At 37.9% G+C, this 26,775-nt stretch overlaps 1 protein-coding gene across 10 annotated transcripts in view; it reads right to left on the reverse strand.

The window, feature by feature from the left end:
* Positions 1–26,775, reverse strand: part of BCLAF3 (BCLAF1 and THRAP3 family member 3) — a 52,431-nt gene that overhangs the window by 18,830 nt on the left and 6,826 nt on the right. For 8 of the 10 annotated variants that reach the window (XR_016036969.1, XR_016036968.1, XM_055438139.2 and 5 more), the window contains 7 exons: positions 18,832–18,906; positions 15,821–16,390; positions 14,793–15,449; positions 6,717–6,892; positions 5,098–5,212; positions 4,165–4,228; positions 2,580–2,695 (listed from right to left, as the gene is read on the reverse strand). Coding sequence is in view for 8 of the 10 variants with exons in the window: in XM_055438139.2 (XP_055294114.1) it covers positions 2,580–2,695; positions 4,165–4,228; positions 5,098–5,212; positions 6,717–6,892; positions 14,793–15,449; positions 15,821–16,390; positions 18,832–18,872 (1,739 nt within the window). In the remaining 2 variants the exon portion in view is untranslated. The remainder of the gene's footprint in view (positions 1–2,579; positions 2,696–4,164; positions 4,229–5,097; positions 5,213–6,716; positions 6,893–14,792; positions 15,450–15,820; positions 16,391–18,831; positions 18,907–26,775) is intronic. The other 2 variants (XM_055438132.2, XM_055438131.2) reach the window with 2 other exon arrangements.

A 26,775-nucleotide genomic window follows, 5' to 3' on the forward strand; every position in this document is an offset into this window, starting at 1 on the left:
ATGCTCAACGTGTGTGTGTGTTCAGTCGCTTCAGTTGTGTCTGACTCTTTTGTGACCCGATGGACTATAGCCTGCCAGGCTCCTCTCTCCATGGGATTCTCCAGGCAAAAATACTGGACTGGGTTACCATTCCCTCCTCCAGGGGATTTTTCCAACCCAGTGATCAAACCTGCGGCTCCTGCATTGCAGGTGGATTCTTTACCACTGAGCCACCAGGGAAGTCCATGCTCAACATGGAGGAACATAAAAAACATTGTACTACATGAAAGAAGCCAGTCACAAAAGGACACATATTATATAACTGCAATTATGTCAAGAATAGGCAAATCCATACACACAGAAAGTAGATTAGTGGCTGTCAGGAGCTGGAAGGACAAAGAAATAGGGAGTGACAACTAATTGTACAGGGTTTCTTCTGGGGGTGATGAAAATGTTTTTTGAAATTAGATAGTGATGACAGTTGCACAACTCTGTGATTATACTAAAAACTACTGAATTGTTCACTTTGAAAGGGTGACTTTTATGGTAAGTAATATCTAAAAAAATAATCCTCATGGCTCCACCAAGACACACCAGCCATATAATACAAATAAAACAGCTCAACAGATCCAGCAAAAGGCATCTTGCCGGAAGACATTTTTGCACACAGTGCTATCCTCAAAGCTAACATTAATAATACTTAATGCTGACTAGCTACTCTGCAGCTTACATGCATCACTTTACTTAATCTTCACCACCATGAGGTAAGTATAATTCTTATCTCTATTTTACAGCTGAAGAAAACAGAGATTAAGTAACTTGCCCAAGGTGAGTCACATAGCTAGGTATCTACAGAGCCAGGTATTGAACTCAGGTCAAATTCCATTGCTCATGTTCTTAATCATCTCAAAGGGTAAAGATATATTCTGAAGCCTCACATGGTCTTTATAATATGTTGATTATCTAAAATCTGTTTTAAAACCCTTTTTTCTTGGTACCCTGAGTTTCTTGCACTTGCTGAGTCAAGAAAAGCATGACAGAGCTTGTGTCACTAAAGAGCAGTCATGCTAATGTCATATAGGAAACTGGAGATCACCAACCAAGAGACAAGATTTTTAACTATTTTGCTGCTAAGTCACTTCAGTCGTGTCCAACTCTGTGTGACCCCATAGACGGAAGCCCACCAGGCTCCCCCATCCCTGGGATTCTCCAGGCAAGAACACTGGAGTGGGTTGCCATTTCCTTCTCCAATGTGTGAAAGTGAAAAGTGAAAGTGAAGTCGCTCGGTCGTGTCCGACCCTTAGCGACCCCACAGACTACAGCCAACCAGGCTCCTCCATCCATGGGATTTTCTAGGCAATAGTACTGGAGTGGCTTGCCATTGCCTTCTCCGTTTTAACTATTTTACTTTCAATTATTTCATATGCCTCAACACGCAGTTTTGCTATCTTTTAATTAATCCCAAACTTACTGTCAGTATCAATTCCAGTTTTAAACAAGCTCCAGTATCTTGACCTAGTTACCCATGCATGCATGCTTAAGTCACTTCAGTCGTGTCCGACTCTGTGCAACCCCATAGATGGCAGCCCAACAGGCTCCCCCATCCCTGGGATTCTCCAGACAAGAATACTGAAGTGGGTTGCCATTTCCTTCTCCATTGACATGACTTAAAAGTCTAGTCAAATATATTAATTTTTGAAACTAAGGACTATGGAAATAGAATTAGCACCAGCCTTTTCTATTCACACATTCCCACTTTCTGGGAGATCCAAATAACTTAAGGACCCTTGAGTGAACTGGAAATTTTGTCCTGTTCAATTATACTTCATAATCATATGGGGTCCCAGAGTTGCCATGAGTTCTACATAGTTTTCAGAACTACAGATTAACTATGACCACTGTAGAACACTCAGAAGCACTAAAAAGAGGTATAGGGTGGGGAACAAAAAACAAGGATCTACTGACAGTCAATTTGTCACTCATGGCATTAAGTACATCACATGTGTCAGTTCACGTGATATTTCTAACCTGTCCAACATAAACTGGTTATTCTCACTTTATAGAGGAAAAGGCTCCAAAAACTAAGCAAGTTTGCCCAAGAGCAAACAGTTTATAAACTGGCAGAGGTAGGATTCAAACCCAGGTCTCCTATGCATTATCTACTATACCTGCCTCTGCTTCATGGACAGACATCCATGAAGAGTTCTGAAAGAGGATAGCAATAACCTCAGGAAACCTTGCAATATTTAAAGAATACCAGAATCTAAAAGGCAGAATGTGTCAGAGTTTCAATCGGCTTGAGCCAAACAGTCCATATATTTGCTGGTATTTGCTCCTGCTAATATTAAAAAAGCTATTACACTTCTCTCTAGATTGCAAAGATCTCAAATATTCACCTACCCCATAATTTTTATTGTTTCAGTGAAATAGCACATGATGACCACTGAATAACTTTGAAACATTTTAATAAACATATGACATGGATTTGAAGGATTAAATTCCTACACTAAAGTGAAAATTACCATCACACACACAAAATTGGAAAATATGCTAAAACCAAAAGCTCTCTGATAAGAGGATGTTTTTCATCTACTGATTACCTCTCTGCAGCACTAGCTATGTGAAAAATGTGCTCATCTTCATTCTGTAACCGTTCTTTTCTCCTTCTTTCAATGTCATGTCGTAGGTCATTTGGATCTATTATTTTGACCAGAGTCTAAGGAATTTTGACAGAAGACAAACCATTCACATTACTGTTAGTTGCACAAAGACCGTATTGAACAAGAACCTTAAGTTAAAGTCCTAAATAAGTTATCTTGTACTCATCTTGTTAATGGTAGTGTAAACTGATAGAAGTATTTTGAGACACAATTGACAAAACACAGTCAGAAGGGTTCATAACACTGAACCAGGAATCCGACTTCTGGGCCTCTATAACAAAGAAAAGTCTATCTATCCAAGTATATTCAAAATGTTTTATTTAAAAAATAACCAAAAAAATGAAAGTAACTTAAGTGTGAAAAAAATTTTAAAGGAGAAGGGAAGAAAAAATTATGGTAAATTTAAGTCATAGGAATAATGTACAACCACTTAAATTATGATGATATAGACTACGTGGAAGTAAACATGGAAAAACACTGAAAAGTTTACTAAAACTTGCAAAGTCTCCATTATAAAAAGGTCATTAGGAGTTGAGAGATTTTACATAAAAGGAATGTTATTATAGCTTAAGTAAAAAGAAAAAGCATCCAAAATTGCATGTACTGTGACAGTGACTATGTTCAAATTTCAGACATAAGACTGCAAGGAAAGACAATCAAATAATACTTTGTGTTAAGTGAATTAGAGGTAATTAAAAAAATCCTCAAATTTCCTATAAGTTTATTATAGTATTTTGATTAACAGAAATTTCCTGAAAATATCATTGATTCAATAAACTAACTTATTTCTGTAAATTCAGTAAAATTGTAACCATTTAGGTGAAAAAAATTATTTATATATTTTATCACAAATGTATTTATTAAAATCTCTCCTCTACAAAAACTCTTCACTCTCAATGAGTAATTAACAGGTTTTTTAGAACTTGATATACTTCTTCTAAAACAAGAGCCAGTTTTCTTCCCCCTTGGCTAGTTAAGATAGTTTTTCTAATTAGCAAAGAAATGAGGGTAGGCAGAGGTGGCAGGGGTGGGAACAAGAAAAAAAAGTATTATTTTCATTATTTTGTTAGTTCATATTCCATAGAATATTTCATATAATCTTCAGTAAACAGAAGGGCAGTATCAAATGAAACTAAGTTCCTTTGCATGCATTCCACATACAACTTAAAAATATATCCCACACGATTGCTTTGGAAAAAAACGGTATCAAACATACTTTCTGCAAGATTTACAGTGTGAAGTTTTTGGATTTATATTAAACACTGTAATTTTATGTCAATTTTACAAAGCTGTAAAATCCTTAGGGACTGTCTCTCTTAGGGAATATTTTTGTCTTTTGCCAGTGTTCTCTTTGCAACCTGGTTGAAAACTAGAATCACTTGGAAAGCTTTGTAAATTTCAGATTCTTGAGTCTCAGTCATCCTTCCTCACCCACTTTACCTTTTTCACTCCCAATGACCAGTTCCCTTTCCCGTTAGTTTGTCAACAATAAGATAATCCCCCATCAAAAACCATCTTCACGTACCTGTTTTGAGTCACATACCATAGTTTGTTTACTCTGAAGCTCGGCCAAAGACATATCTATTCTCCTAAAATAATAAAGGCATATTACAATTAAATAATTATGTTATACACTGATATCTCGATTCCATTAATACAGAATGGAATTTGAAATAAAGCTGGTGTGTCTTGAAGGAAGAAAAAAGAAATCTGCTACCAGGTGGTTTTTCATCTATGTGGCAGTCTCCCAGGACACACATATCCTGTAAACAACATCACAGTGAAGCCTTAGTAGTTCTCAAATCACTAGTCTGTGTAACCTTAAACTTGGCTTCGGTGATCTACTGCATTCTAACATTGATTCAACTCAGCTCACAAGACAGGGCGCACCACCTGCTTGGACGGGTGCCAGCAGAAGAAGACATATGTTTTCATCCGGCTGCCCTCAGAACAGTCATTTCTGAGGACATGAAGCAACCCATGATTTCAATGGCTCGACAACTGTCTTTCATTCTTCCAGTGATAACTTCAGTAGGCAATTACTATAGACACAGCAGAATCAAAGTTAGGTAGGTAAATATTTTCAAAGTCCTACACATTTAAACAATGGCGACTTCACTTTCACTTTTCACTTTCACACATTGGAGAAGGAAATGGCAACCCACTCCAGTGTTCTTGCCTGGAGAATCCCAGGGACAGGGGAGCCTGTGGGCTTCCATCTATGGGGTCACACAGAGTCGGACACGACTGAAGTGACTTAGCAGCAGCAGTCATGGCTTTAATACAACCTAGTCTATCAAAGTGCACTGGCCTAGTACCTGCTTGGGTCAGTCCTGTTTTAGGCAGGAAATGCTGTTCTAGAGTCTACAGTAAACCCAAGAGGCAGGCAGCATGTTCCCACATCTGTTCTGAGGCTTATTCCCATGAGTTATATGGGCGTACAATAATCAATCATTACCTGTGAATTTCTGGATCCGAGCTCAACTTAGTTTCATTTACATCTGCAGCTTTTTTAACTTGAATTTTTGAGAAACGCTCATGCAGAGTTATTTCAGGTGATGGAAAATAATTTGCTGCAAAAGGAAACAAAAAGTTTTATCTCAGTGTAAAACTGATTCCACTTAAAAGGTTATACATACAATAAGCACATTAGTGAGGGACTATTAAAAAAACATCCAACCTGCTTTCTCTTAAAAATATGGGACCTAAAGTTATTTCACAGACTAATGTGTAGTGCTCACATGTTTTTCCAAGCTCAAGCAACAGTAAATGGATTTATGAATGCAGAGATTCTGTTCCTATTTGGCATGCCTGCTTACTTGCCAGAGGGGAAAAAAAATACTGGCTTTTTCAAAGAGAGGACCTTTCTTCTCCAAGGTAAGAGCTTCCTCACTATTACTCTATGTGGGAAGTAGAGCTGGCATAGAGCTCTACAGTTCACTTAGAGCAAAAATAATTCCAAAAACAACCCTAAAACATCAAAACAATTCTGAACAAATGCTAAATGCTATGGTTACATATCACAGAAGGCTTCCTAACGCCATTTTACTTAATGTTAACGGAAGTTCATGAAGACATTCTCAAAGTGTCTATGCTACAAGCTTTGAACAGAATAGACAGAAAAATAATACACTTGACCCATGAGAAAGCTACTTTAGCAATCCTTTTCCCTGTTCCTGTCCTGGGACAATCTCCTGGGTTTTTCTGCAATACTAGCTTCCTTTTTCCCAAGGACCACATTTCCTTTGGGTGAGAGGGGCTGGAATTAAGAAGGTGAACTGTTTCAAACTGCATCCTTTAAAGTAAACATATGCCTTAGTTTGAGGGCATCAGAGAAAATAATTCATTTGCAAAATGTTTTAAGAAGGTAAGAAAGATCAACACAATCATCTAGTAAGAAATATAAAATTAAAATTTTGAAATTCTTGAAAGATCCTAGCTTATAATATGCAAAACTGCCTTAATTACACAGCATCAATAAGGAAAGTCATTCTACATGTCTAAATTTTCCAGTTAATGGAAACTGGCCAGAAACAAAAGCAAAACACAACTCAATGAAAACTTTTAAAATATTTATTATGCAATTCCCTGACATCATAAAGTATAACAAATAATACTGGAGTCTTTTACTGATCACTTAGCATCACCCTTACGGCACAAAGTCCCAGTAACGCCCTTGGGGTCTTTAGGAATATGACCAAATGACCTACACTTCCAGATTTCTCAAGTTTCTTGAGTTTCATATCTGGCTTTTGTTATTTCCTCCTTTCTACTGGGTAATTGGTTATTGTTTCTTTCTGCTCTCAGTACACCTGTCTTTTGCAGCAGCCAACCTCTTCTTTTATAATTTTCAATTTGTAATCTTCTATGAGTTGAAGCACCAGATTATTGGAACTACATAAAAAGAACAACTGGCTTGAATTAATATATGCTACTTTCTTCAACAGATTTCCTAATTAATGATTTAACTTATAATGAAATATTAATTATTACAATATCAGATATTTACCTATATCTCGTGAAAAGTCAGTACATTATTTTTGCGTTATCCCTAATGTATGTGCGAAATATACCAACCTTTAACTTGATGGATTATAGTTATGATTTGCTGAGCAAATTCTCCTGTAGGTTTGTTTTCAGTATTCTGAGTTGAGTCAAGATGTTCAAACACTGGATGAAACTTTTCACTTTTCCTGCCAACAGCAACCAAATCATGTGACATCTGTCTCTCTGTGGAATAGCTAGAAGCAACCCTAGAATAATTTGTAAATGTTTAACTAAATTTGAGACTATTCACTGAGAAAATAACTTATTAAAATTAATCAAGATAACTATAAAACTAAAAATATGTTTATTTTTTCTTATAATAAGGCACTAAATTGTATGCCATAAACATATACAATAATGAATAGGAGAAAATAGCTATAGGCACACAGTTTTGAGTTCTCCTTTTCAAATCAGAGATCATCAAATATTTGCCACTTTAATAATAAAATCTTCAAAATTCTAAGCTAAACAATTTTTACTTCAAAAAATACAGCATGGCATTGAAGACACTCAATATGCAAAATATAATCAGATTATTTTCTACTCCCAAATGTCCATAAAACTATAAAGCCACCAAGCTGACACTATCTTGAAATACTACCATTCTTTACAAGCTGATATGAAACATAATAATGTTTCTGACTTCATAAAAATCCTTAAACCTTATGTCAGTAATGACCTGAGACTAGTATTTTGAAATAAAATTCTCTTTAGCTTAATCACTTACAAAGTCTCACTGAACTCTCAGAAAATAGCCTTAGTTGTTAGCAAAGTTATGATCATGAGAAGCAATGATACTGTTCACCCTAAATATATCCTTAAGGATATACTACCATTTATAATATAACCCCAACCATCTTACCATTTTAATACTTTCTGAATCTTTATAACTTTCATTAAGCACTTTCCTGACCTTCAAGTACCATTATAAATTCATGATTATGACATATAACAATTATTCATGCCAAACAAAGGGGCTCAGAGCTTACAAATGTTAATCTTTGCAATACCTCTATGCAGAAGGTGTCATGATATTGAGACAACAGATGTCATTTGTTTTGCTTTTCATCCCCGAGGTTAAGCATTCATTTGAATGTAATCCTTCCAAATGTCATAATGGGAAAGTATACTTTATTCTAAGAATGCAACTGCTTAAAACCAGTCAAATTCTTCATCTGGAGGCAGTTTATGCGTCAGAGAAGAAAATGTCTCATTATTTATATTTATTCCTCATTTTGGACCCCAAACAGCACTAACCAGCTTATACCCATCTCACTCCTCTGCATTTAACTCTGAATAGCTTCTTGCTCTTCCTAAAAAATATGTTCATTATCCAAAGAACTGAGATTTACAACTGCTAGGGTTCTTTATGATTATGTTTCAGAATCCGAAGATAAATCCAAAAGAGAGCCCTGAAATATGTTTTAAATAATAGCAGCACCACTAGAAAAAAATATCTCTTCATACAACAAAAATCAATCAGATGGATACATTTGGGGCTGTGGGTGTACACATGCACATATTTACTGACGTCACTTAACGGCCATATATCTAAAACTGCTCCAAGGTTATGAAGGGCTTAAAGATATTAACTTAAAATTTTAACTCTTCTAGCAAGTTGGTTTTAAGTGCTTATTTTTAACTTCTCAGAGGAAAACCTTCCATCTGATTTTTCATGCTCCCTCTTAAATCAGCCCTGTTGAGATGACTCCCTGCCAGGGCAGAAACATGGATGAGAACTATGCCACAGGTTGATGCCACTGCTGTGGTTTCCCTGACTCATCAGAAAGACTTTCTTTAGAAGGCCCATTTCTCCTCCTAATTTAGTGATAAATGTTAGAAGCTAGAATGGCCCTGTAACAATCTCCACTAACAAAAGAATTACATATGCTTTCTGTTCAAGGGGATTTAATGGTACAAAAAGCTCTTCCATACCCCCAAAATGGCTTTAAATTTTTTTTTACAGGAGAAAAATAAGATGTTTAAATAGAACTATTAAAATGATCTAAGAGGAAATCAGTTGATAATGGCTTTCATTGCAGTCTCAGTTTCCCCCAAGATGAAACCAGCTGATAAAGGCTTCCAGTTTTTCACCAGATAATTATTAAAATTTACTTGTAATTTATGATTACTGTCATAACTCTTATCTCCCCACTCCAAGTCCAACTCTCAATTCATAGGAATGCTGTGGTATACTTTGAAGCTATACTTAATTCTTGATATTTTAGTGTTTAAACTTACCTGTTTAAAATTTTTCTCTAGAGATACCCCACAAGATTTTTAATAAAAATATAAAGGTGATCACCTTTCTAGAAAATATACATAAAAAGAATATAACCTGAAATTTTGTTTTTTAAAAATAACTATACTTTTGCTATAAGGAAAAACTTCTATGGACTTCAAATTGCAAAATGTTCTAGGTAGTTTCATTTGCAAATTTAATCATCTCTTTGTTTATATTTTAGTATTTCCTATGACATTACTGATCAACAAGTTTACAATTTCACAAAATACCCCCAAAACAAGTAGTTAAAGTGGGAAGACCAAATGTACTTATTTGAGATGCATTTTAGACACTTTAAAAAATTAAAATATAGCCATCACCTGTATTCTATTAAATCTTCTGGGTTCTCTGTTCCCTCCCCCCACTTCACTCTGGTTTTCCTTCTCTATTTAAGGATATTTCCCCTGATGTTCATCTGAGTGTTACGCATAACTAACAAAACATTTTAAAAAAACTACATTAAAACTTAATTTCCTCTTCTCCACAGTTAAAAAACCAACTGCCTGGCAAAACAACAGTAACAAAAACCGAACCACCAAAACCAATGGGTAATCTCCTGCTCTCTGGTAGTTTTTAATAGGTAACAAAATTCATATGACACATGTAAAGTTTTCCTTTCTCAGTTTTATTCTAGCTAATAACTATCATAAAGCACTTACCCAATCATAAGTTTGTTCTTGTCTTCCTAAGAACACATTTAGAATTTTTAGAGTTGAGGGAAATGGATTAGGGAGACTGCTACTCCCTTAATTCAACATTTCATTATTACTTTTTTCACAAAAGTCCCCTAACTGGCCTTGTCAACCTCAGTGCCCTTACAAGACACCTGATAGAAGGTGGCCAAAATTGAGCCCTCTCCCAGCAGCTAATCCTGTTACATCAGGCTGGCAGTGTGGCGGTCTTACCTTCACACCTCCTGCCCTTCTATTTCCTTTCCCTAGACTGCTCAGAATGGCACAGCTCAAAGTTCCTAGGTGTGTTTTCTGCCTTTGTTAACCTATAAATATAAAAGGTCTTTCATCTCATCTCTACAAGTCTAAAACACACCAACCTTCAAAGCCTAGCTCACATGTCAACTCCTGAAAGAAGCCTTCCCCGAATCCCCCAGCTTGGGATCATCTGAATCATATCACACACCACCTCACACATCACTCCACTGTGCCATGGTATTACCAACATCATCTTCTTGCCTGTAAGACCAGGGGAGAAGAAACCTAATCCTATGTGGATCCACAGTCCCAGGGCACCTTAACAGATTGTCTCACAGGGTAGGTCCTCAAAAAATATCTGCTGAATAAACAAATGATAAAATGGAAAATGACTGGCACAATATGAAATGGTAAGTTTCACTTTAAAAGATGACAGATTTCAAAATTCTGAGATCAATTTAATTTTGTTTTTTAACTTTCTTGGCTTACTTCAAAATTTTTAACTTAATTTAGATAAATTTAATTTTTTTCATTTTTTATAATAGAAAATCTCAAATATATTCAAAAGTTCAGAGAAAAAAAAAAAAAGTTCAGAGAATCCTATGATGAGCCTGTCAAGTCAGCTTCAATAGTTATCAACACATGACCAACTGAAGCAGACTCACAGATCCAAGAGGAACACCCAGTTAATTTGGGCCCCAAAAGGCATAGCTATGTGACCTGCCCAATGTTACGGAACTGCGCAGTGACCCACTGGAAGACAAAGACCTATATGTTCCAACATCAAACAGAAAGTTTACCTCCCTATACTAGGACCCCCAAGAGGTACTAAGAGAAGACTGATTGAAACATAGGAATGAAAGGGAATCTTCTCTCAATTTTTGAGTTTAGAAAATGTATATGAGAAATATTAGAAGGAAAAAACTCTTAAGATTTCTGTGATAGCTAACAGCAAGTTAGCAGGTTTGTGTATCACAATAATATCTCCACCCAGCTTATTTTGCCTCTAGCTGAACAGTGCCCATCACAGGTAAGCTTGTGTGATTAGGTTACCTTCCTTCTACCCTAGCTATGGCTTTTCATTCTTCCCCAGCCTAAGCAGCACCTGTTTGCTCAGAGCATCAGGGCTCCAGTGTCTTCTGGGGCTCATCATCCACTTCATTCCCCTTTTAGAATGGGGAAAAACTGGGTAGGGTCAGGGATGCCCTCTCTGTATCTCTTCACTGGGAAATAAAAAGGATTAAATGCAAATATGGCTGAGGCAGTCAGTCCAACGTTGCCTTTACTAGCCAACCTTCTCATTCTAGATGCCTAGTGCCAACACCTGGAAAGTCAAAGGAGCCTCAGTGCAGGCCCACCTGCCCCAGCTTACTCTTCTCTGGAGACTAGCATGCCCTCCTTCCCTCCTCTCACCACCTTCCTAGCCTAACTAAACTCCCTTCATCTGCCCCATGACTTTCAGATGTCTACAACAGTGAGTGTTTGAAGTTCATAACAACCTTAGTACAGATTTTCATATTTTGACGCTCTTAACTTCATTCTGAAACATACAATTATGACTCATATGTAACTTCTACCTCTGATAATGCAGTTTCTGACAAAGTAGGTCACTAGAAGGTCACTAGGTCAACTAGGCTTCTATTTCTCAACATCAAATTATAAAATTAACAGTGTTCAGCATCTCTAATGAGGCCTACTAAAATAAAATCCTTCAAAATTATTACTTCTATTGACTTTGTTCACAGAAGTATTAACTATGCACTGAACATTCAAGGAAGCGTCACCTACTGCTATTCTAGATACAAACTAATACCTAGAAAAATCACTAAGTTTCAACTGTACTTATAACTGGAAGAAAATGTATCAAAACCTTACCCAAGCTAAGAAAGTAAATGAACGTATAAAATGAACTGCCTTATTAGTATCTCCAAAAAAGGTGGATACTCTAGATTTTAACCAACAAACAACCTCTCTGCACTCTATGATTATTTCAGTCTTATTAAGAAGAAGAAAATCTAATTTATGTTAGGAGTTGAGAACATGGCTCTGTTGAGGGTATTAACTATTAATACCTTTGTTTTATGGATACTTCATCAGTCCACACATAACTAAATTCAACCCCACAAAATTCTCCCACAACTCATTCATCAGTTAATAACTATAATCAGAGAGAAAGATTTTTGTTGATTATGATGCACTGCCATACTGAAAAGATGCATATATTTATTAAGAAAAATCACTAGCTGACAAACATGTTTTCAACTGCACTGATAACTCAAAGAACATGTATTAAAACCTGACCCAAGCTAAGAGAGGAAAAGAATGTATAAAATGAACCACCATTTATACATTTTAAACAAATGTATAAAATGAAGAACCATGATTCTTCAAGTCTTTAGAAAGAACTTACAGTGAAGCTCTTTATTACACAAACTATTCTATAGGTCTTTGTCAGGTAATTCAAATATGTACTGACAGGTCCCACTAATGGGCCATGAAATTCACAAAAGGACAGTTTATAAATTCAAAATAAAAGGTACAGCAGCCTCAATTTTAGGAAGCTCATTTTTGTGACACATGTTGAAGATCGAGCTTCTATTTCTCAACATCAAGTTATAAAATTAACAGTGTTCAGCATCTTTAATGAGGTCTACAAAAATAAAATCCTTCAAAATTGTTACTTCTAGCATTCTTTAAAAATGTTACAGCCAATTTATTAATTCTAATTTAAGTATAAAACATTTCTTTATTAAATATTTAAAAATTCAAGATTTTAACTTTTATTTTTAAATTACTTTTACTATTATTTTAAAATTCAAAGTTTTTGTGATTTTACTTTTATGTAAAAATTCAAGATTTTTGTGATTTGATTACATGTAATTTTACCTCAAAAGAAAAAAAACCTGTAAACAAATATTAAATACTGAAATATGTAAAGGTGAATCTACTTGTATCTTCTGCATTTCACTTTGAAATGCAGTGAAAAATTAAGATGGAATGATAGATGAACAGATGTGATTACAGAAGTAGAGTAAAATGTTAATTGTAGACCCTAGGTGATGGGTATAATATAGGTGTCAACTGTATAGTTCTTTCAACTTTTCTGTATGTTTGAACATTTTCATAATATAAGGTTAGAAAGAGAAAAATCTTAAGGTAAGATCCTTAAATGTGATGCTTAGAGCAGCCTTTATACTCTTAAGATTAAGAACTAGTAGAGCCTTTATGGAGAAGGCAATGAATGGCACCCCACTCCAGTACTCTTGCCTGGAAAATCCCATGGATGGAGGAGCCTGGTGGGCTGCAGTTCACTTTCATGCATTGGAGAAAGAAATGGCAACCCACTCCAGTGTTCTTGCCTGGAGAATCCCAGGGACGGGTGAGCCTGGTGGGCTGCCACCTATGGGGTTGCATAGAGTAGGACACAACTGAAGCGACTTAGCAGCAGCAGCAGCAACAGCAGCAGCAGAACCTTTATACTCTTTAAGATTAAGAACTAGTAGGAAATATAGCACAAAGTGACTTAAGACATATTATATGAAATAGAATGTTGCCGTTTAGTCACTAAATCATGTCTGACTCTTTTGCGACCCCATGGACTGTAGCCCACCAGGCTCCTCTGTCCGTGGCATTTCCCAGGCAAGATCACTGGAGTGGGTTATGACAACCATATATATGGTTTTATATGGTTATGACAACCATATAGGAAAGCAGCCCAAAAAGCTGTATCAAAATATTAATAAAATGGTCCTAGGGTAGCACGATTGTGGGTGATTTCCCCCTCCCTTCTATTTGTCCAACTTCTAATATAATCATATTTATAAATTCTGTGTACATATAAATATACATATATTTTCACAAGTATAATGAATGTAAAAAAAAATCAGGAAAAGGGACAGTCAAATCTAACTTTAAAGAAAGAAACAAATGTATTTAAAAAAAAAAAAAGACTGTGGGTTTACCACCCTCACTTTTACATTCTAACCTTGGATTTTGTTCCCTCTAGTTTTTTATTCAAATACAGATACGAGTCAACTGTAAACATAAATGCACCAAATCAACATGGTCCATTACTTTTTAACTCACGTACTGGTAGTGTATTAAGATAACAAACAGACTAGCTGATGCATCCAAGTGTCAGTGCCTTGTTATTCTCAGAATCCATAAACAGAGGTAACAGAACAAAGCATGCAATACACTTTAGGAGAATAAAACCCATTACGAAAGTAGTCTTTTTTGTTAAAGTCTCATTAAGCGCTAAACCAAATATCTTACAAATTGGCCTCTTTCTAGACTCTAGCCTAATTCCTCTACTTAGGAGAAGCTAGTTGGTTGAGCTCCACTCCTTTTGAGATGGTAGCAAGAACCACGTTAAGTCCTTGAGACACAAGGGGACATATAGATTTGAGCCCCAGGCATGGACTCAGATCTAAGTCACTTCATCTCTCATAGCCTCTTGGTCTTTCTCTATAATATCAGGGCCTGCTGAAAGGTCCCTTCCAGGCCAAAAATTCTCTGAATTTCATGCAACAGGGAAAACAGGCTTTGAGAAATTGAGCAAGGAATAGGTCTCCTTGAACACTACCTGGCTATTTGTGGGTATAGAAAATGTGGAAACATAAAAACATGTAAATTCATGAAGAGGACCAACTCCATAGAATGCCCTGCACCCCAAAAGCATCTTGAGATACAAACAGGGAAACAAACATGACATCATCCTGTATTACTAAATCACGGGATTAATCCCCATTACAGGGCTTTTTTGAAAAATCTGGTAATCCCCACCTCTTCACTTGATGAACTCTAAACACACTATGAACTCTATTTTCAAAGCTAAAATAAAGGTGGCAGAAACAGTTATTACACGTCATTAAGAAAAAATGAAGATAATACCTAGATGTATTTCCTGTTTGCTTCACATCTACTTTAACTGTTAGCGACTTCTTCCTAAGAAAGACAGATGATGGCTTCAAGTCGGAATCACTATTATCAAGTTGGTTACAGGAAGAGTTGCTCTCTTTACTGCCAGCCCTTTCTTTCTTTATTTTGTCCTTCCGTGTGTCCTTACAGGATCTCGAATCAACATCACTTTTATCTGAGTGGGTTAAGGCAGCGCAGTCTTTCTTAGATGGCTTAGAAGATTCTCTGACTTGGCCACCTTCAGTCTCTTTCCCTCTTCCAGTATGAGAACAACTGGACTCTCTATTCACGGGGCCTTTTTGAGAACCCAATTTTCTATTTTCATCCTTAGGGTACTTCTGAGCTCTTTCATCATAAAAGTCCTTGTCGCCATCTGAGGTCTTCCAATATTTGTGGCGAGAAACACAGGATACCCTGGCTGCTGAACTGGTCTCTGGGAACTCCCTTGGAGCATATCGATGAGTCTGGGTTTCAAGGTACCACTGATCTTTCTTCTCTTGGTAAGGAGCAGAAAAATGCCTGGATTTCCACTGCGGGCTCCTGGCAGACTCTCTGTTTTCATACCTCTCCACATCTTGAGGTCTTTTTGATGTGTGTCCGTATTTTCTGAAATCATGATCCTCAGGATACCTGTGTTGACATAAAACAGTTTACACTTGCATTAGAGAGAAGAAAGTGAGAATTTATATGTGTGGAATGTTGGGCAGCATGGCTTTAAATGCAAAATGTAGTGGAAAGTTAACCTACAATCCCTTAAGCCAGCTCATAGATGCACAAGGTACTTAAAGAAAATAGCATCTTTTAAAAAAATATATTCTAGCCATCTACATGATTTACTCTAAAAATAAACACTTCACTACTATCAGTAGACCAAAACTACATTGCAATGCTTTCAATCTTTTAGATAAAAGCTTTTCAAGGTTATCTTCAACCATAAAGTAAACAGACTTTTTCATTTGAGGCTTTATATCAAATTATGCTAATTTAATGTTTTTCTATACCTCTTCTGAAAAGAGCTTCTTTTCTCAAAATCTTCAGAGCCTCTTCTAAGTGACTGAGAGTATTTTTCATCTTGTATCCTCTGGTACCTTGGTTCATCTTCATGCCAATGTCCTTCGAATCTAAAAGAATCTGTTGTTGATCTCACAGGTGGTGTCCCTCCTTTTCCACTTCCTCTATTTCTGTGGTCATCAGGAATATACCTTCCTTGTGCTTTCTGGGGATAACAACTCCTCTGGTGCTCTTTGTAGAATATACCTTCTGAGTGCCTGGGCACATATTGAGCTCTTCTGTTACTATCATCTCCTCTTTCTGGTGAATATACTTGGGGAGGCTTATAAGTATAAAACTTTTCTGAAGAGTCTCCTCTTATGTCTGGGGAAGGTGATCTATGCTCGTAAGATCGATAATGTATATTTTCACGAGAAGAAATCCTTGGTTTACTCTCTCCATGTTTCTCATTGTCCATTCTCCAAGTGACGGGTCTTTTTGGATCCTTCCTATAGTCGTAGCCGTAATGCTCATATCTTTGCTTGTAGTGTTCAGAACTTCTAGGCACTGGTGATAAACACCTATGTAAACACATACAGAAAAGTTTAGTCCATTCAAAGACAATACACTAAGTTGGTCTTACAGTGACTTATCCAAATAAAACGTTTGCTTTCCCCTGCCTCTTCCACTCAAATTCATCAATATTTGATATCTGTATTCTAAATTGTTCACTTGGGAGCTTGACTATGCTTCTGCCCAATTCAACATGCATACTCTTTTCACCTGAACTAATGTACCCCATGTACATATCAAAATGGACTGAGCACAGCCATCCTACTGGAGGAGGACCAGCTTAGGTACACAGCAGGATGCATTTTGGAAGACTGCTGACAGCAAAGTTCTGGCAAAAAGGCCCGTCAACAAAAGCTTACATCAGGTTCCACAGTTAAGTAAGAAATAAGGAGAAAGAGGGTTAGATTCACACAATTAAGTGTGCAGGAGAGTCTCTGGAAAACCGAATATAATCTCTGAAATCAAAATAGATTCTAAGAGTTTATGTTGCATATCAAATCCAAACTCAGACCCCAAACTGATCCCACAATTTCCCTAACTGACTGTCTATTCTCTCTACTAAGGTTATATCAGCAAAAACTACATCTTTAAACAGCATGTGGAGGTGGTGGGAGGAAGAGGACCTTAAGAGGTGGACCTCATGCTTAGTCCCTCCAGTAATACTATTGATATAAATAAGTTTTATTTCCCAGACCTGTCCCCTTATATATAAAATGAAGGAAGTGCTGCTGAACCAGAGCTTTTAATTCTGTAATGTGTGCTTTAGTGCAGCTTTAATGATCTCCAGGGATAGCATGTCCTTTCTGTAACTACCTTCTCTAACACCTGAGCACTGCCAACATGGAACCTTTCATTCCAACTGAGGAGGAAGGCTTCTGTATCTGAGGAAACCAGTCTGAGCAACCAGTCTTCAGGTTAAGAGAGAGAAGTACTACCATCTGGTTCAAATTTGCACCTGGGGACCTTTCCTCCCATCTGACTTGTCCAATCTCCCAACTTCCTCCCTGAGAGTTTAATGTCTTCTAACCAATGTGGCAGCTACCTTTGCAGTTTTTGTTATCACCCTCCTCTGCAGCAGCTGCCACAGAGTTGAAACAACCATGAGTAAAACTCTTTCCATTTGGTGACATGTCTGGGTTCTCCCTATAAGAAAGGAGGCTGATTTATCTTCCTCATGTACATACCGGGACTTATACACTGGATTTCACAATCTCTCCCTCTAGAGTCACCAAGCTAGATGCACTGCCAAGTGCATTATTCAGCTGAAGCAGACACTCTGTCATCCAGCTGGCTGCAACTCTTCACAGGAAGAAGCAACTGAAGACCCTGAGGACTTCCTGAAACACTCCATCTTTTCTACTGCTAAGGAGAAAAGCTGCCAGCCAGAGGCTGAGGCCAAACTGACGAAATACTCAATCTCTTACTTAATCCTGATCTCATACTAAGTACTGCTTTGATATTATACCTCATATCAGGGTTCTATTGCACAGAGCCCCTTTCTTCTGAAGGAGACTGCTGAAATAGTGGCTATCATTTTCAGTTCTCCTAAAGAGACAAGAGAGACCCATGGAGTCTGTTGGGAGACTCCATGGGTCTCGAGTGCTCTGCACACCTCCTGAGCTTCTGTTTCAAGGCAAACTCCCTGGAAAGATAGGGACAGGGCCTCCCTAAGGGGCAGAAAGCCAATGTGTTTGCTGTCCAGGATAACAAGATAATGTCTCCTCCAAGACAAAGGCTGGGCAGGATTCCCTGCTGTCCTTAATGGGGCTTGGGTTCCTCAGCTGTGTCAGCAGCTCCCACCCTCAGAGGACTAGAGGCAATGTGTGTGTGTGTTAAGTCACTCAGTTGTGAGTGACTACATGGTTGCAACCCCATAGACTGGGGGCCACCAGGCTCCTCCGTCCATGGAATTTCCCAGGCAAGAGTACTGGAGTGGGTTGCCATTCCCTTCTCCAGGGGATCTTCCTGACACAGGGATCAAACCCAGGTCTCCTACACTGCAGGTAGACTGTTTACTATCTGACCCACTAGGGAAGACAGAGGTAACGGGAACACAGGAACATGAAGCTCAGCCGCCTGCTGCACATGAGTAATAAAGGCTTTTGTCTCTGATTCAAGAGTGCCTTGTGACACGCTAATCTATTAGCCTGCAAGTAGGGAATGATAGCAGACCCTTTAGAGTTGGTGACAAAGAGTTCTGAGAAGGTACCCAGAAATCAGGCACTAAGTTTGGCAGGGTCTTTTGTGCCACCTCACCAGAGCCTACCACAAAAGGGTGAAACAAATGACCTCTGTGAGGCCCTCCATGTTCAAACCATTTACTTCTTTGCATTCCCTTTTCTTTCTGAAGCTCTTCCACATTACAATTTGGTCTTGAAAATGACAAAATGAAAACTGTTGAAGCACGTTCCAAACCCATGCTTACTCTGCTTAACTAAGGACTGCTCACCTGTGCCTCCACCTGGGGGATCTTGAGCGTGACCGTGCCATCCTTTGACACGTGAGCCACTATCCTCTTTTTACACTGCAAAGAAACACAGGATTAGCAAGTTTGTAGAAAGGGCCTGTAACCTGCTCCAAAAACAGTGAATGCCACTGACAAAAAGTAACTTAAGCCCTCTGTGCATCAGTTTCCTTATAGGACCCACCTTATTGGAATGTTGTAAACATAAAATCAATTAGATCAAAGGTAAGAAAGTTTTTTCTGTAAAAGGCCAGAGTATAACTATTTCAGATTTTGCAGTTCATATAAGATCTCCATCATATTATCTTCTTCAAAAAAAATTTTTTTTAAATATAAAAGTCATTTGTAGTTCAAGGACCACACAAAAATAGGCCCCAAAGACCAAATGAATTATAGTTTGATGATCCCTGAATTAAGTCATGAAAAAAGCTCAGAATACTGCCTGGCACACAGCAATTGCTAAATAAGTGTTTCAAAAAGAGGGAACACTCCCCCAGAATTTCTCTGAGCACAACCACTACTACTCCTTCCCACCTTTCACCGTTGGTTATGTACATATAACTGCAGTTACGTTCATACAATCACAGTCAAAATATTTAGGAATACTTGATGATATATCCCACTTTTAAAATTGTTAGATAATAAGAATTACAATGCCTAATTATCATACTCAATTATCACCTAACTTCCACCAGATAAATATACCAAAACTTAAGCATGATTAGACATTTAGTTTGCTTGTTTTCTAATACAAATAATGTCAAATAAGTTAATTTTAGAAAACATATAAGCTAAGTTTTAAAAATATATTTCAGTCTTTAAAAGAAACTGGTAGATTCAGGAACTGAATTTTTATACAAAACACATTTGGGTATAATCTTTTATATTAGTTGTTTTTAGCATAAGTCGCTCAGTTGTGTCCGACTCTTTGCGACCCCATGGACTATACAGTCCATGGAATTCTCCAGGCCAGAGTACTGGAAGCCATTCCCTTCTCCATTTCAGTAATCTTCCTCAGTTCTGATACTATAGTTAAGTAGTGCCCAACTAACTGGACCCAACCCCTGATGGCTTTCAAAATTATTGCCATGGGTCCATGAATAATACACACAGCTACCAAAAACAGACTACAGAATAAATAAGGGTATGTCTCACATATTAGAACCTCTATTTTGCAAATTTCTGAAGATACTATAGCCACAATTAAAATATAAATGACTTCTTGTCACTAAGAAGTTTTATCACTGACTAATATAAAAAGTAAAACCATTAACTATGTGAACATAGGCTTGAAAATGGAGTTCTCATGGTCAAACACTTGCAAACTATTGCTATAATAAATTTCAGAAGAAAGTAAAAGCACATAAGGTCAAAGGACTTGAACCAGATCACTCACCAGAATCACATTCAATTCAATCCAGTTATACACTGGTTCTTTTCAAAAAAAAAAAATTGAGGCTAGGAAAAATTAGTTCAGATGTACTATGAAATTAAGACACTAAAGCAGAAAGTGTTTTCTTCTGAAAGTGAAGTTTCTCAGTCATCTCCAACTCTTTGAGACCCCATGGACTGTAGCCTACCAGGCTCCTCTGTCCATGGGATTTTCCAGGCAAGGGTACTGGAGTGGGTTGTCATTTCCTTCTCCAGGGATCTTCCCAACCCAGGGATTGAATCTGGGTCTCCCACATTGCAGGCAGACGCTTTACCATCTGAGCCACCAGGGAAGCCCAGTGTTTTCTTAGTAACTAAAAATATAAAAATGGGGAGGGGGGTGGAAGGGATAGTTAAGGAGTTTGGGATGGACATGCACACAATGCTTATATTTAAAATGGATAAACAACAAGGACCTACAATATAGTACATGAAACTCTGCTCAATGTTATGTGGCAGCCTGGATGGGAGGTGAGTTTAGGGGAGAATGGATACATGTATATGTATGGATGAGTCCCTTCACTGTTCACCTGAAACTACCACAACATTGCTTGTTAAGCAGCTATGCATGAGTGCTTAGTCGCTTTAGTCATGTCCAACTCTTTGCGACCCTATGGACTGTAGCCCACTGGGCTCCTCTGTCCATGGGATTTTCCTGGCAAGAATACTGGAGTGGGTTGCCATGTCCTCCTCCAGGAGGTCTTCCCAACCCAGGGATTGAACCCGTGTCTTCTGTGTCTCCTGCACTGTAAGCAGATTCTTTACCACTGCGCCACCAGGGAAGGCCCTAATCAGCTATAACCCAATACAAAATAAAAAGTTTAACAGAAGAAAAATACATATAAAAATGTATTCATTCAACAAATGTCACTGAGTACATATTATTTGCCAGGCACTGTTCAAGGAAGAGAGCAGTGAAGAGAAACAGAAAAAAGTTCCTGCCCTCTTGGAGCTTACATTCTACTGAGGGAACTTATAATTTAATAAAAGAAGTTTGGGGTACACACCTATTAAATTGAACAAAAATAATAAAGCCTAAAGGTTGTACGAGAGACACCAAACACAGTTGATTGTGATGAAAGTATAATTTTCCCAGAGGGTAATTTTTTAATCCATTTTATTTTTTGTAAAACATTTATTGAGATACGATTCACATATGATACAACTCACCTATTTGAAGTGTACAGTTCAGTGCTTTTCAGTATATTCACAGGGATTTATAACCACCACCACAATCTAATTTTACAATATGTGATTCTTTGTGATTGGCATCCTTCCTTTAGCATAATATTTTCAAGGGTTTTACTATTATCAGTAGTTCATCCTTTCATGGTTGAATAATATCCCACTTTATGGGTATACCACATCTTGTGATTCATTTATCTCTCAATGGATATTTGGGTTGTTTCTATTTTGGGGGCTATTATGAATAATGCTATCATGAACATTTGCATACAAGTTTTGTGTAGACACAGTTTTTCAGTTCTCTTGGGCATAATCCTAGGAGTGGAACTCCTGGGTCATACAATCACTCAATGTTTAACTTCTTGGGAGACAGCCAAAGTTTTCCAAAGCAGCTACATCATTTTACAGTCTCACCAGCAATGTATGAAGGTTCCAATTTTTCCACATCATCATCGACATTTGTTATGGTCTGTCTCTTCCACTATAGTCATCCTAGTGAGGGTGAAATGGTACCTCACTGTGGTTTTGATTTGCATTTCTCTAATGATGGGTAACCTCAAAATATGTAAGAAATTATGAAACTAATCATGCCTACTTTCCTTTAACCTAATAATTTCAGTCTAAATGTGTTATTCTAAGATAAAAAAGAAAAAAGCAGCTATATATACTAAGATGTTTATATCAGCTTAATTTAAAACAGGAAAGAAAAAAATCCACTTTAATTATAATGCAAATGCCCAACAGTCAATAAAAGATTAAACAAATTTAAAATACATACATCTAGTCACTCCCTACCTTGCTCCTAGCCTTGTATGTCTTTTCCTTCACATATCTTATTAGTTCACCACAGCAAATGACTTGCTTTTCCCTGATCAGGCCATTCTGTTCATACCACACAGATGGCTTTCACTCACTCTGCCTGAAAAATCCCTATTCTTTCAGGACTCTTTGACCGTCATCTCCCTGAAATTCTTTCCCTTCCCCCCCTCCCCGAGTTCCTTTCTTTTCGGGAATTCTGAGTTTATTCTACAATTCTGCCAACACATTGTGATTATTTAATATAACTAATTATCTCAATAGGCAAAAGACTCCAAACAGCACATTAAAGAACACAAAACTCAAATGACCTATGAACATCTAAGATGTTCAACCTCAATAGTAACTGAGTAAATACCAATTCAGATCATAACCATTCCACACCTGTCAGAATGACCACAAAAAAATGGAAGTTGCATATTTCACAGTGTTGGTGAGGTTGTGGAACGATAGAGACTGTCGTACACAGCTAAGCAGGTATACAACCTGCTTATAACCAGTTTGGAAGGGGTTGGCAGTACCCGTTAAACTTGAACATGCTCATATTCCACGAACTAGCAATTTCACTCAGGGATAGAGCTTAGAACAGTGGTTCTCCAACTTTAGTGCGAGGAAGAGTTACCTGAAAGGCTAGTTACAACACAGAATGCTGAGCCCTCCTCTGGGATGGGCCCTATTTCTAGCAAGTTCCCAGGTGATGGAGATTCTGCTGGTCCCAGGACTATAAAACTACTGGTTTACTCAAAATGAATTAAAGATCTAAATATAAGATCAGAAACTATAAAACTCTTAAAGGAAAACAGGCAGAACACTAACATAAATCACAGAAAAATCCTCTATGACCCACCCCCCAGAGTGCTGCTGCTGCTGCTGCTACTAAGTTGCTTCAGTCGTGTCCGACTCTGTGCGACTCCACAGATGGCAGCCCATGAGGCTCCGCCATCCCTGGGATTCTCCAGGCAGGAACACTGGAGTGGGTTGCCACTGCCTTCTCCAATGCATGAAAGTGAAAAGTGAAAGTGAAGTTGCTCAGTCATGTCCAACTCTTTGCGACACCATGGACTGCAGCCCACCAGGCTCCTCCATCCATGGGATTTTCCAGGCAAGGGTACTGGAGGGGGTTGCCATTGCCTTCTCCGACCCCCCAGGGTAATGGAAACAAAAACAAAAATAAACAAATGGGACCTAATTAAACTTAAAAGCCTTTGCACAACAAAAAAAATTATAAACAAGGTGAAAAGGCAGCCTTCAGAATGAAAGAAAATAATAGCAAATGAAGCAACTGACCAAGAATTAATCTCCAAAATATACAAGCAATTCATGCAGCTCAATACCAGAAAAATAAACAGCCTAGTCAAAAAGTGGGCCAAAGAACTAAACAGACATTTCTCCAAAGAAGACATACAGACGGCTAACAAACACATGAAAAGATGCTCAACATCACTCATTATTAGAGAAATGCAAATCAAAACCACAATGAGGTACCATCTCACACTGGTCAGAATGGCCACCATCACAAAGTCTACAAACAGTAAATGCTGGATAGGGTGTGGAGGAAAGGGAACTATCTTACACTGCTGGTGGGAATGCAAACTAGTACAGCCACTATGGAGGACAGTGTGGAGAGTCCTTAAAAAACTGTAAATAGAACTGCCATACGACCCAGCGATCCCACTGCTGGGCATACACACCAAGGAAACCAGAATTGAAAGAGACACATGTACCCCAATGTTCACTGCAGCATGGTTTACAATAGCTAGGACATGGAAGCAACCTAGATGTTCATCAGCAGGTGAATGGATAAGAAAGTTGTGGTACATACACACAATGGAATATTACTCAGCTATAAAAAAGAACACATTTGAGTCAGTTCTAATGAGGTGGATGAAACAGTGAAGTAAATCAGAAAGAGAACCACTAATACAGTATATTAATGCATACATGTGGAATTTAGAAAGAGAGTAACAACGATCCAAATGCAAGGCAGAAAAAGAGACACAGATGTAAAGAACAGACTTTTGGAATATGTGGGAGAAGGCGAGGGTGGGATGATTTGAGAGAATAACACTGAAACATGTATATTACCATATGCAAAATAGATGACCAATGCAACTTTGATGCATGAAGCAGGACACTCAAAGCTGGTGCTCTAGAACAACCCAGAGGGATGGGGTGGGGAGTGAGGTGGGAGGAGGGTTCAGGATGGGGAGACACATGTGCACCTGTGGGTGATTCATGTCAATGTATGGCAAAAACCACCACAATATTGTAAAGAAATTATCCTCCAATTAAATTCATTAATAAAAGAAGAAAAACTACTGGCTTAAATGGAAAGGTATAGGTCACTTGGGAGAAAATGTTTACAAGTGAGATTTACTGGTTATGTGATAAAAAGAAGTATTACTTATAATATTTTCCTCTGCCAATATGAAAATTAGCTTTATTAAAATTCAAACTATTCACTTAAAATTAGTGAATTTTACTGCATATAAGTTATACCTCAAAGCTGCAAAAAAAAAAAAGCTTTGGGGTGATGAAAGTGCTGTAAGATTAGACCAGATATTATGGAGATGATTGCACAATTCTGCTAACTATCACTATCAAAAACCATTGAACTGTACATTTTAAACCTGTAAAATATATCTCAATAAAGGTTTTTTTAAGTTAACTTTGTTTGCATTTGCTTTTTTGGGTTCATCAGCTAGTAATGATTAGTGGTGGCTCAGGGACTTGGTGCATAAGAGAAGAGAATTCATTTAAACTCTAGAGCTAAGATGGTTTTTACATTTTTAAAGCATTGTTTAGAAGAAAAAGAATATGCAATAGAGATTGTATGTGGCCCACAGTCTAAAATATTTACTATTTGCTGCTGAGCTTAACTGCTCAGTTGTGTCTGACTCTGCAACCCCATGGACTGTAGCCCACTAGTCTCCTCTTGTCCATTGGGATTCTCCAGGCAAGAATTTACTATCTGATCCTTTACAAAAAAGACTGCCAATCCCTGAATGAAACTGGGTAGGGCAACAGGTCCTTGCGTGCTCCACTGAGCTTCCCAAGTGGCTCAGAGATAAAGAATCCACCTGCCAATGCAGGAGACGTGGGTTTGATCCCTGGGTTGGGAATATCCCCTGGAGAAGGAAATGGCAATCCACTCCAGTATTTTTTTTTAAATCAAGTCATGAAAAGACATGAAGAAATCTTTTTTTTAAATTATTTTTCCGAAGTATACTTGATATACAGTGCTGTGTTTAATTTCTGCTGTATAGCAAAATGACTCAGTTATACATACATATATATTCTTTTTCACATTTTTCCTGTATAGTTTATCAAAGATTACTGAATATAGTTCCCTGTGCTATACAGTAGGACCTTCTCGTTTATCTATTCTGTATAGGGTAGTTTGCATGTGCTGGTCCCAAACTCCCAGTCCATCCCTCCCCCATGTACTCCAGTATTCTTGCCAGGGAAACCTCATAGACAGAGGTTGCAAAGAGTTGGACACAATTTAGTGACTAAACAAAACATTTGTGACTAGAAAAGGACAGAACTAGAGAGGTAAAAAAGAAAAAGAAACACCAGCAGGGTTTGTGACTGGGGAGAAGGAGGTATCAATAACAAAAGAGAAATTCATTTATACTGTTCCTTCAGAGTGAACTGTTTAAGGGCAGTGAATCAATCTGTGTGCCCTTGAACTTAGAAACATGACTGGACAACAGGAGTATCCACTCCTAGGAGGATGCTGAAGGGGATGCTGGTGCCAAACAAAGCCATTCCTACCAGGACAGCACTGGACACATCCCCTCACCTGCCTGAAAGGCCCGGCTCCAGCAGTTCTCCTCTCCTTCCACAGCATCACTTCCCTTCCCCATTAGGTCCCTCCCATCACCATACAACCTCTCTCTCCATTTACAAACAAAATCCTCAAAGGGCTGCCTGTATACCACAATCATTCTCTCACATTCTTCTCCTCCCATTCTACTTGTCCCCTCACCAATCTACCTTTCCACTCCACCAAACTGCTCCAGTCAAGATCACTAACAAAATCCATGCTAAATCCAATGGTTCTTTTCCCTCTTTTTCCTGGATCTACCTGCAGCACCAGATGGTTAATCATACCTTCCTCACAGAAACATTTTCTGCACCTGGATTCCAGAATACTACACTTTCCTGGTTTTCCTCATACCTCTAACAACGCTTTCTGTCTCCTTTACTGGTTTATCCTTATCTCACCATCCTGATCCCTAAATAGTGAAGCCAGTCTTCCTCTAAATAGTGACTTCAGTCTTTGGCTTTTCATTGTCTACACTCTCTTCCCTGTCTGCACTTTTCTTCAATTTCATGGCTTTAAATACTCTCTATATACTAACAACCCTAAGTTGACATCTCCAGCCCTCACCTATCCTCTCTGTTGCAGCCTTCCACATCCAACAGACTGCTGGACGCTGTAAACACGTCCAAGAGCAAACTCCACACCTTCTTCCAAAATCTGCTCCTCTC

The sequence above is a fragment of the Moschus berezovskii genome, chromosome X (assembly GCF_049115385.1).
Source record: "Moschus berezovskii isolate FMDL1 chromosome X, NW_MosBer_1.0, whole genome shotgun sequence".
Lineage (NCBI taxonomy): Eukaryota > Metazoa > Chordata > Mammalia > Artiodactyla > Moschidae > Moschus > Moschus berezovskii.